The sequence below is a fragment of the Chrysemys picta genome, chromosome 1 (assembly GCF_011386835.1).
Source record: "Chrysemys picta bellii isolate R12L10 chromosome 1, ASM1138683v2, whole genome shotgun sequence".
In the NCBI taxonomy this organism is placed as follows: domain Eukaryota; kingdom Metazoa; phylum Chordata; order Testudines; family Emydidae; genus Chrysemys; species Chrysemys picta.
Window position 1 is genome coordinate 157,396,347 of NC_088791.1, and position 12,286 is coordinate 157,408,632.

The 12,286-nt window shown below is 42.7% G+C and overlaps 1 protein-coding gene and 1 long non-coding RNA gene across 5 annotated transcripts in view; one reads left to right on the top strand and one right to left on the bottom strand.

Moving 5' to 3' along the window:
• Window positions 1-2,923, top strand: part of TBC1D23 (TBC1 domain family member 23) — a 50,662-nt gene extending 47,739 nt beyond the window's left edge. For all 4 annotated transcript variants that reach the window (XM_005283537.5, XM_005283539.5, XM_065587628.1 and 1 more), the window contains one exon: window positions 1,151-2,923. In XM_005283537.5, the coding sequence (XP_005283594.1) occupies window positions 1,151-1,232 (82 nt within the window). In that variant the 3' untranslated portion in view covers window positions 1,233-2,923. The remainder of the gene's footprint in view (window positions 1-1,150) is intronic.
• Window positions 2,924-5,684: 2,761 nt separating this feature from the next.
• LOC135982198 (uncharacterized) lies at window positions 5,685-12,284 on the bottom strand. The gene is made up of 2 exons (XR_010599440.1): window positions 10,623-12,284; window positions 5,685-7,453 (listed from the first exon to the last, which is right to left on the bottom strand). It is a non-coding gene; the product is annotated as an uncharacterized LOC135982198 (long non-coding RNA).
• Between the last annotated feature and the right edge of the window lie 2 nt (window positions 12,285-12,286).

The window sequence follows — 12,286 nt, forward strand, 5'->3', positions numbered from 1 at the left end:
GAGAGAGAGTGTGTGTGTGTGTGTGTGTGTGTGTGTGTGTGTGTGTGTGTGTGTGTCCAGTATTTAAAAGCATTAAGGTGAAGGAATTGTTTTGTTTTAATAAAGGCTCATGATTAACAAACAGACGTTACCTGGTGATGTAAATAATGGATTCCAGATTTCTTGAACGTCTGATTTTCCCAACCATAAAGAGTCTGATCCAAAGTCTATTGACTTCAGTGGACTTGGGATCAGACCCAAAATAATTGTCTTCAGAATACAATTAACCTAAGGCTATCTGTAAAGTCTGTGTTCTACCAGACATGCATTTGAGAGTTATAAATATATTTTAAAAACTGGTCCTTAAGGGATTGGACAGCTGAGAATTAAGTAATATGATATAGAGCCTTTAACCTGAAGATTGCTGGTGAAAATCTATTCTATATCAATTCTTATACTGGATTCATCACTTTAGTACAAAGCACCTTCCAATTGTGCATTAAGTAACTTGACTAACATATGTCACAGGTTGGTTGTTCTCTCATCCTCTCCCTGGGAGAGAAGCATGTGTAGTGAAGCATCTTGTTTTGGAAGGGTTTTTTTACCTAGATCAGTAGTGACTAAAAGTTACTATCATCTGATGCTTGTTTGGGTGTCCTGTGTGAAATGTGTTTGGTGCTATTGGTCCAGTTCCCAGCAGTAAGTTGTCCATACCACAAAAAACACCACCACACATGGGACTAATTCACTACTTCATTGGCAGCTTCCATATAGTGAGCAAGAACTGAATGGTAAGCATGGAAAATGAACTATTCTCTTGTCCATAGAAATCTCTCCAGATTAGGATTGGTATGCATTGATGGAGTAAGGTATGGAGAAATCTTGCCCTGCTGTTGCCCATTCTGTACCTTTCTATGAATAAATCAAGGTCTTCAGTCTCCAGGGTTCTCAACCGAATACTTTTCATCAGCATTGAATTCACATGAAGAAAATTTTCTTTTATTCCAACTACGAAGGATATTACTATTTACCCAATAGTTTTACATTTTAAAAAGGGATTTTTCCCAAATCTTACTGAGACTAAGCTAGAGGATGAATTTAGACATCAGTTTTTATGAGTGGCATGGAAAGTTGGCACAGTGTATTAATGATGGTCCTTTCTCTTTTAAAGGTATTTGATTCCAAATGCAGGTGATGCTACCAAAGCCATAAAACAACAGATCATGAAAGTTCTGGACGCGTTGGAGAACTAATAACAAAAAACTTTTAAGATAATGGTTTAAAAAGAAAAGAGGAAACCAAGATACTGTATGTGGACACAACATGACTGCTTTCCAATTGAATACTAACCTAAGAGAGCATCTCTGTTTGCTGATGGGAATGCCTGAGTAGCAGGCTTAAAATAGGGTAAATTATTAATTTCTCAGCAGGATTTCAATTATTTTTTTTGTTTAACAATTTTGGTTTTTTCCAAAGGTTGTTTATTATAAAGGTCAGGTTTTTTAAAAGCAGCTTTAATGTAGCAGTTCAGTTGTGTAGACCTATATGAAGGGATTGCAGCTCTTTCAGGTATGGAAAAATAGTTGAAGTGTTGTAAGTAAACTTGAGAATTAGAAGTCAAAAATGTCTAAAGCCTAATGCCTGTAAATTTGATTTTGCCTACTGGTAGTATCAAGTATTGTTATCAGTCCTTAGGTTAGTAAACAGAAGAGACAAAAGCTCAGTAATACAACTTACTCCTCTCAAAATGATTGGAACCCAATTCAATCAATCAAACTCCAGGTGATTGAAAAATGCAAACCATACTGTGGAGGGGGAAAAAAGTTGTTGGTTTTTTTTTTTTTAAACCTAGTATACACTATCAGGTAAAATAATTTAAATGGTTAAATGACTGTTTTTAAATACTAGACTGAACTGTATACAATAAGAAAAATTTACCACAGGGTTATGATTTTGTAATTATGCAAATTAAATGTTTCCTGGGTTGAGGCAGTGTTACTATTGTAGTACAAATGCGTGAGTGCTTTTGAGCAAATGAAATTGGAATTCATGCTTCACAGGACATATTACCAGGTGAAAGTGAGTTGTCTGCCTCCATCAAAAGTGAAATATCTAATAAAATATATTCTTTAGTCTGTCATTTCAAAGCCCTTCCGTTCAGCACAGATGAATTTGTACTAACTTGAAGATGTGTTCTGCAACAAGACTAATGCACGCAAATAAAGCAAAGTGGTCAAAGCACTGAATATCTGTGATAACTATTTGTTACCTTCAAGGCCATATGGATTTTTCCTTTGAATAAGATTTTAAATTCTTTAATGCCAGAGAACTGACAGTTATTCTAGCAGCTTTCAGATTTGATCTAAAATAGCTTTCACTAATCTGCAGCTTTGAGATTTGAGCTAAATTTGGTTCTCAAGTTAGCAAACCAATCCTGGAATGCCCTTATGGCCATGGAATAGTTTCTGTGCATGCTGATGCTGAAATTAGCAAAAACTTTGGAATGATGATTATGGGAATCAGCTCTACTGTGTGGAAACCACTTAATGTTTACAGTTAATAAAATGTAAAATTGATGTACCATAAGGAAATAAATGAAACTGACCTTTATAAAAATCAGCTATTTTAAGTTATTTTAGTAGGAATCAAGCTAAGGCACCTTAATTCTGGAACAAATTCCCTTTTTTTAAATATCTGAATAAACACCAATAGAACTTGAACTATTGAAAGTATTTGCATGAAATTGCACCTGGCCCAATGCTCCTGTATTTATAGTTCTGCCCTGCAGCTGTTGTATTACATTCCCCTCTTCCTATCCTCTGAAGCGCCTCTGACTCTGTGTCGTCTACAGCAATGAGATTTTTTTTCATAATGTTAATGTAAAGATGTTTGTGTTACTGTTTATAACTACAATTGTAAATAAACCAGTACAATTTGAACATAACTTGTTCTAACAGAAGGCATTTAATTTTGTACTGTTTGATTTCTGTTGGGCTAACTATAGTTTTTCTAAAAGTAACTTTTTTTTTAATGGTGGGGGGGATACTTAAAGTGAGAAAAGTAGTTGGCTACAGTTCACAGGCAGCTGGTATGAATTTTTTTTAAAGTACTTATGTTTGCTTTTCATTTTGAAACACTTTCATAGGTCAAATGAAATATAACAGTAGAAAATAGACAAAGCTTCATTTTGTCAGTAATATACTTACAAATATATGGTTCACCTATCATTAAAATTAATTCTGTTAATTTTATTGGCTGACCATGATCAACTTTGCAGGGATCAGAGCTTATATTTTGAATTTTGCTGTTTATAAATGAACAAATGGTAGAATAATTCAAAAGCTGCTTACAAAGCATTCCTAATTCTGTCATATTTGTTATGAAAAATATTGACAGCATATTAATATATAACAATTTTTGCTCACTATTAGTGGGAGGAGGGAAAAATAATTTTGCATTACATTACTGATTTGGGAAGTCAGGGTATAATTGTTTCACAAGTAGCTGAAGTATTTCTAATATCTTGAAGAATCCAGCTATTCATAGTGAAAATTACATTCTATTTTCAAATAATAATTAGCCATGCTTATCTCAAACATAGGAGGAAGGTAATATATACTGCTTCGTTATCAGCAATATACGTCCTTTTAGCTAACTGGTACAGTAACTCTGCATTAAAACTTACTTTTATCTTTGTAGGTTAAACATCACCAATATTATGGAATTCATAATTTATGCCACCAAAAGGGATGATAAACTAACCATTTCTGAGATGATTCATAGGTTACTTGCAGGCCTCTTATCCTACAGAATTATATAAGACAATCTATGAAAAACATTTTCAGTATTTTTTTTTTTTTTTTTTTGTATTTCACAATGTAATTATCCACAACTGGAGGAGGAGACTTTGCAATTCATATTACTAACCTGCATTTTTTTTTTTAATATGAAGTAGCTACACAGCAGTTTTTTGCTAAACAACTAATCCAATTACAGTGTAGAGTGTAGTATAAATAGGAAGGATATATTAGAAGATTCAGAATGTTACCTATTTATCTTCCCCCCTCTATCTTTCTCGTATTTCTTTTTATTATTCACTAGAAGCTTGCAGAGTCCTGAATTACTAGAAAAGATTGTTGTGTGTTGCCCTCGGTGTTTCTGGATGTAAAATGGAAGCTGCTACCTCCATTTTTGAGGAATTCTTTCTGTTTCATTTAACTCTCAGTGGATAATGGTCTAAGTTCTCCAGCCCAATCCTGAATGTCTACATTGCAGTTAAACAGCCTCTTATCCCAAGCCCCATGAGCCAGAGTCAACTGACACGGGCCAGCTGTGGGATTTTAGTTGTAGAATAGACATTGTAAGCAAATGTTTACCATTTCTTAATAAACCAATGGGACTAATATATGTAAACTGAAGCATGTGCATAAGTATTTGCAGGATTGGGGCCTTTATTGCTAATTTTTATTTCTAATGTCTTATCTGTGGAGATAATACCTTCTTAATTGCATTATCCTGTTTAGATTTAATAAGTTATTTCCTGCTCTTTCAGTTTAGCTTCTGATATGAGCAAATACCATTCCAGTACTGTAACCTGCTCCTCAACAGTATTAATTTTTACCAACTATGATTTTAAAATTTATTTTCCGAAGTACTGAGACACACATGTAACTTACCTGTTTTAGTATAGAGATTCTATTAAATTGCATAGAGAATTAGCCCTTTAAAAATATACCTTCTATGTACTACTAACTTGTGCTGTTGGGGAAAACAGTACCCAAAAAACAGCCTTCAAGCCTTGTGAGTTCAACTTTTAAAAGACTATTTTCAGTTTTTTCTGGCATTGCAATATTACAAAACTATAACTTCCAAAACTTACATATTTTGGATCTATATATTTGACTATTTTTAGTGTTTTTCTAGGAGTCTTCCTAACAGGTGAGTTTCTCATGCCACCGAGCCTCCCACTTCTCTTTGCTGAGGCTCTCTCTCCAATATTTTTACTTCACAGCTCAGACTTGAAGAGCTTGGCACCATCTCTTTTTGATACTGGGTTGTCAACTGTGCTGAATTATGGGGTGCTTTTGTGGGCTGAATAAATGTCATTAGGATGAAAATCAAACATTTTTTCCATTTACACCATGTCTAGGTTAGCAGGAATTAAAGACATGTTTGTACTTTAACATACTGCACCATACATGCCCCCTGTTCAAATGCATCTTTAGTAGGTTTGTAGTTTTTAGAGAACATGATAAGCACGAGAGTTAAGTAAATCATTATTCATGCAAAATAACTGTAGTGTGTCTAAATATCTAAACAAGGGTGTTGCATACTTCTTAGTTGGTGTAGGCCAAGCTTATTGCACAGAACAGTGCTCCATGTATCCCTAATAGTTTGTTCATTAAAGAAATGGTAGGTAACAGACACCACCCTTTTACCTGTTTGCTATAACTGGAACCTTGATTGAAATTATCCAGATAGAAGAAACATTTCTAAAAAATATTAAGAATAGGAAATATGGAAATAAAGATGCAGGGGTATGAGTCATGCAAAGTGTAGAGCTCTGAGTGTTAAGGTCAACCAAAAGTAATCTAGTTGGCAGTCTGTAGAACCAAATCATTTTGTTGCCAGCACAGAGTGTGCTCGAGGACAGCAACAGTGGGTTCGTTGCCTGGTGTGCTTCGCGCCAATAAAGACACCAGGGGGAGAAGCAAACAAAGTTTATTTGGGATCCCAAAGCGGTGCAAGGAGACAGGCACGTCTCAGATCAAGCACACTAACAGGAACAGTTTTTCTTCTTTTATACATTTTGCAGTTAAGCCTCACCCCCCTTTTCCTTTCCCCTCTAGCCCTCCCTTTCTCCCCCCCATTCCTCCCTCTACCCCTCCCATCCCTGGTAATAGTTAAGTCATTCTTGGCAGCTATAAGCCTAGCTTGTTAGTAACTTCTTTAAACTGTTATCTTGTCCTTTTTCCCAGAAACATGCAGGCCTCATTATTACTGCTTGAGCAGGGGGTTGCACACAGATAACTGGTTGCTTACATATTCCAATTGCACCTGGCTTTTGAGGTTGATTAGAGTTTAAACATGGAAGGATAGAGTTTGGTTCACTTAGGCCTAGTGCAGGAAGGCTTCATTGACACTTAGTGGCCTTCCACCCTCCCGAGTTACCTAGGGTGAGGCCTAGTGATGTCAACAACTCCCTCCTTTGAGAATACTCAACAAGCTTTTGGCTGAGTTTTCTCATATTCTGTGGACAAGATATGATTAAGTGCTATGAAGCTGGGGTTTTCAATGAGAGGGTATGCCGGGATTTCTGGGGAACGGGGGGCACAAAGCTTACGGAGGAGCATTTTAAAACAAGCAATTAGGAGGAGGGTGACCAGGCACAATACCACACCGGTGAGGAGGAGACGCACAAGGCCACCCCGCTAGGTCGGGCAACCAACTTCAAAGGGAATCGAAAACTGTGGGTTTCCTTTCCTGGGCCTTCCACTGCTTGAAAGCCTGTTTGGCCGACAGGACGTGCTTGTTAATGTCCTGTGAGTTTTCTGGGACATAAGCTTCTTCCTTAATGGGCTCTGAGGTGGCATACAAAGATTTATGCTGCCTGGGGCGGCCAGGGGTTGTCCCTTAATGCATACTGGGATTCAATGGTACAGTTTTGTCACAAGGGGGTACCCGAGGTATTTCTTCCCCTACTGAACCATCCCCAACAGATATCTGACCAATTTTGGGGGACCACCCTCCAGGGTAACCCTGCTGCGTGGTGCGGGATTTGGGAGCATACTCAGCAGTTAGAGAGGTTAAACTCTTGGGCAAAGCAAACCTTCAATGACTCATATGTGTTTGTTTCCAAGTTAGTAGGGATCCCTTTCCATCCCACATGTGCCTGGGGGGAAACGGGAGGTAACGAAAGGAGTGTCCCTATGGCAAAGAGTACCACTGTGGCAGACCCTGGACCTGAACTCATGCTGGGCAGGTGACTCTAGGGCCTAACAATTACAATTCCCCAAATACCCACAAAATATCAATTACCAATAGTAGGCAGATTAAAAACAAAAGGACCAGGCCACCAGGTTAGGCCGGCCCTGTGAGAGTAAACACAACCAACGCTTAGAGTTTTCACGGGGAGTGCGCTGCGACTGTCCAGAGAGACCACAGGGCATTCCCAGCAGGCCTTATTGTCTTTTGAATAACAGTTTAAGTCTCAGGTCGTCGCTGGTAGTCCTTTTCCGTAGGCTGGACGGTCCACCATTCAGGAGCGGGCACTGCCTTCAGACGGGAGTGATGAATCCAGTTCTTGTGTCCCTTGACCTTTGCTGCTGTGTGGGAGACCAGCAGGATGGTGTGGGGTCCCTTCCACTTCTCTTGGAGAGGCTTGTCCTTCCAGGTCCGAACGAGAACGGAATCGCCTGGCTGCAAGGAGTGGACAGGGGCATCCAGTGGGAGAGGCTGCAAATCTCTGGTATACCTGTGGAGAGAACAGAGAACAGCAGACAGAGAGCACATGTACTGAGATAAAAAGCCACACCCCATTTCCCACTTCCCTGCCAGAACCGGTGTACCATTCATAGGCCATGCCCTTCCAAACATAATCTCGAAGGGGCTGAGCCCTAACCTGCCCTTTGGGAGAGCGCGAATGCGGAGCAAAACAAGGGGTAAGGCATCAGGCCACTTAAGGGAAGCCTCTTTGCAGACCTTTGAGAGGTGCCGCTTAAGTGTCTGATTTGTGCGTTCCACTACTCCACTGGCCTGCAGTCGTCATGGAGTGTGGAGCTTCCAGGGGATTTGCAGGGCATCCGATATCTTCTGAACAACTTGGGATGTGAAGTGTGTTCCGTTGTCAGATTCCATCCACTGGGGGAGGCCGAAGCGGGGAATGATCTCCTTGACAAATTTCAGAGCCACCGTTTTGGCAGTGTTGTTATGGCATGGGAAGGCTTCAGGCCATCCGCTGAATCGATCCACCAAGACGAAAAGGTATTTGAATCCTTGGGTCTGGGGGAACTCAGTAAAGTCTATTTGCCAAACCAGCCCTGGGCCTGGGGTAGGTTCCAGAGTGGCTGGTGGCACTGACACTCCTGGTCGAGGGTTGTTCTTTTGGCAGACTAGACATTCAGCCTGTACCTGGGAGGCCAGGGGTCTAAGAGCCTCCCTGCCAGCGTATAATTCTTTGTTTCTTCACCAGGGTCAGTTCTTAATGTCTTTTGTAGTCAGGAATTCCTGGACTTTGTGGTTTCAATGAAGCAAGTGTTCCTTCTTCTCTTTTCCTGAAACAGTGTGGTTCAGCATCATACAGGGGAGAGGTTACTAGCACATCACCCTGTCTTTAAATAGGCTTATCATCAGTCGGAGAGTCCTCCCGAGGTGGAGGGGTCTTTTTACAGTGAGAAGCCTGGGTTCAGGTGGGCAGTCCTTGGCACTTCACAGCGGTGTTGGTGGTTAACAGGACTTGGAAAGGGCCTTTCCAGTGTGGAGCCAAAGCAGTTTTTCGTTGATGGACCTTACGTAGATTCAGTCTCCTTGTTTCAATGAATGGCAGGGCTGCTAGGGTCTTTGGGTAGCACTTCTTTTATCTGTGAGAAAAGAAACCTAACACATTTCATTAATGCCTGGCAATGTTTTGCAGATCTCATAGTTGCTTGGGCACATTCAGGCCCCCCCTTTTCTTGGCTGTCGGCCAAGTCTTAGCTCTGGGCAGCGTCCTTGGATTGGGCCAGTGTCTTATCTTTGGACTGAGCTTGCTAGCTGTATTTTTTCCCTCAGTTAACTCGTTCTGTTCTTTTTCCTTCTCTCCTTCTTGGCTTCTTTTAACTTAGAAAGGAAACTTCCACTCTTCACTCATACACCTTTTCCCAACAATGAACACATACACGTTGCCATTATCCAGCAAAATAACTTCTATACAGAGCTTTGGAGCAACAAACCAGGACGAGCACACCCACTTTTGAGGAGTCCAACAAAGTTCAGGAGGCTTACAGTGGCTTTAAGGCAAGGGATGAGATCCACAGCAGCAATTAACAAGTCATCCACATATTGCAGGAGGAGGACCCTGTCCTCATTGTCCCACTCCTCCAAGTCTCTGGCCAGGGCCTGGCCAAACAGAGTGGGGGAATTTTTAAATCCCTGGGCCAACACTGTCCAGCAAAGCTGCTTTTTAACCCTCCTTTTATCTTCCCACTGGCTCCACTCTGGGGCTTGCATGGCTGAGGGCTCAATTCCAAGGGTCATTATCCAGGTATTCTCTGGGGGTAAGGTGAGGGTTATTTCATCTTGGGTGAAATGCAGGGTGGCTCCTAAGCAACAAAGCAGGTCCCGTCCTAGTAGAAGTGTTGGACAATCGGGGAGGTAAACCAGTTTGTGAGATAGAGTTCTGTTTCCCAAAGCACATTCCGCTGGGGCATATACTGGGCACTTGGTTCCTTTCCCTGTGGCACCCACCACAGTGAGGGACTCTGACACAGGCAGCTGCAGGGGTTGGTTTACGGTGGTTCGTGCAGCTCCAGAGTCTATTAAAAAGTCTATGTCCGAATTTCCCACCCTCATGTTTACTCAGGGTTTTGGGGGCAGGATAGTCCGTCTCCCCTGACACCCCTATTCTTGATCCTCCGCTGCCATCATAGGGGTACCTTCCCTTTCGGGGCACTCATTTTTCCAATGTCCCTCCTTCCGGCATCTGGCACACTGGTTGCGACCCAGACGCCTTTCCTGTGAGCCAGGGCGCCCACGTCCTCTCATTCCCTGGCCCCTTCCACCTTCCTGGAATTTTCCCCTGCCACCGGCCTGTACTGCTGCGACCATCATTTTCGCTTGCCTCTTTTCCTTTTCTTTAGACACAACCTGATTACGCTCCACCTCAGACAGCAGGGTCCGCATAAGGACATTACAATCATCCCAGTCAGGCTTACAGCTAGCCAGGCACCCTTCAAAGACCGAGATAAACTTGCTTGGGTTCGTAGAGAATTCCCCTGCCTGTGCCTTAAAGGCTGCTAGGTCCACCGGGTTAAAAGGCACATGGGTGTAAACCTGCATAGTAGTGGCCTGATTCCTATCTGAGCCATGTCTGGACACCACGGTCTTAGTGATCAACGGATAAAATTCCACCGAGGAGGCAATCTCTGGGAGCTGAGACACCTTTATATGGTGGGGGTGTGATAGCCGAAGGGGACACCGGACCTGCCATTACAGCTGTAGGGGGGTTCTGGGGACTAACAGTAGCTACTACCGAACCTGTCGGAGTCAAATTACACTTTTGCAAAATATCTAACCTATCTCTTAGCAACATAAACAACTGTACATACATATGTTCATTCCATTTACCCGTTTGCTGACAAAACAGAAGTAATTGAAGGATCGTGTTATAATTAAGTGATCCTTCCGGTGGCCACCTTTCCTGGTCCTCTAGCTGATATTGAGGCCAGTCTACTGTACAGAACCTTTTCAGTTTACTTTTAGTTATTGGATTTGCGCCAAACACTTTCCAATTCACCAGAATGCATTCCAAGGGTGTACACCTTGCCCTGCCTGCCATACTCTGTCCCTGCCCCATAGGGAGACACTGGGCGTCCCCAGGTCATAACAGGTAGACACTGGGCGTCCCCAGGTCAAGACAGATAAAGTCCCCACTGGACTGTTCCTACCTTATCCAAGGGTCCGGTTCTGCACCGTCGCCCTATCCAAGGGACCGGTTCCCCACCGTCGCCCGCAGCTGCTTCTCCACTACTCGAGCGCGTTGCACCGTTGTGCCCTCCGGGGTCGACCAAACCACGTCTTCGCCGAGGCCCCCGGTAAAGTCACCGGTGCGCGCTGGGCGTCGGTCGTCACCGCAATCTGTCAACCTCCGAGAGGGGTCCGGGCAAGGCTAAATTTCAGCCTCGAGCCCCACGTTGGGCGCCAAAACTGTTGCCAGCACAGAGTGTGCTCGAGGACAGCAACAGTGGGTTCGTTGCCCGGTGTGCTTCGCGCCAATAAAGACACCAGGGGGAGAAGCAAACAAAGTTTATTTGGGATCCCAAAGCGGTGCAAGGAGACAGGCACGTCTCAGATCAAGCACACTAACAGGAACAGTTTTTCTTCTTTTATACATTTTGCAGTTAAGCCTCACCCCCCTTTTCCTTTCCCCTCTAGCCCTCCCTTTCTCCCCCCCATTCCTCCCTCTACCCCTCCCATCCCTGGTAATAGTTAAGTCATTCTTGGCAGCTATAAGCCTAGCTTGTTAGTAACTTCTTTAAACCGTTATCTTGTCCTTTTTCCCAGAAACATGCAGGCCTCATTATTACTGCTTGAGCAGGGGGTTGCACACAGATAACTGGTTGCTTACATATTCCAATTGCACCTGGCTTTTGAGGTTGATTAGAGTTTAAACATGGAAGGATAGAGTTTGGTTCACTTAGGCCTAGTGCAGGAAGGCTTCATTGACACTTAGTGGCCTTCCACCCTCCCGAGTTACCTAGGGTGAGGCCTAGTGATGTCAACAATTTGAAAACTATATTTAGGGGAAGTCCTCCTTTGTAAAGGAAGAATGGGATATGGTGATGTTTATGGATAACCTGTTCACTAGAACCTGCCTATATAAGACCTGATCTCCAGTGAAAAGCCTTAAGCATTCCATGATGGGCACCTGGAGCTGCAAACGTAAAGTCACAATACACACAGACTATCACAGCAGAGAGCTAAGAGCCCAAATTCACAGCTACCATGTGTGAAATGACTTAGGCCTGAGTTGTTTTCTCGGATCCTCATCTGCCTGATTGGTGTATTTTAAACACAAAGAGCAAGTAAATCAAGGAGTTTAATAGTTTGGGTGCACATCTGTTTAATTACATTAAAATAAACTGAAAGCCAAACTGTGTTATATAAGAAAATAGCATTTTAAGCTTTCCATTTTCTTAAGTATCAGAGATGGTCATGTGGACTCTGCTGTTTCCTCAGTTTAGCCGTGCTTGGCTCTGTCGTAGCAGTGCTATGAGGGTCTGAACTAATCTCTCTCTGTCTTAAAGTCCCAAATGGCCTGGGACAGTTCTCTACAATCTGGCTGGAACGTTTCAAATTGCTTGTTACTCTACAGTGCCTCTTCTATGGCTACTTCCCATATGGTCGATTTCATATTTGAAGGTGGGAGTGGGCAGGAGATTCAGGCTGGTTGCAGGCTAAGGGTGTGAAGAAGGTCAGTGTGTTGGGGGAGAGCATATTGCTGTTGTCCTTGCCCTCGCGGAATGATGTCCCTGCGCTCACAGGAGCCGGGCCGTGCCCTGCCGTGCACTAATTCCCCCGCCCCCATGAGGCGCACGGAACACGGCAGCCT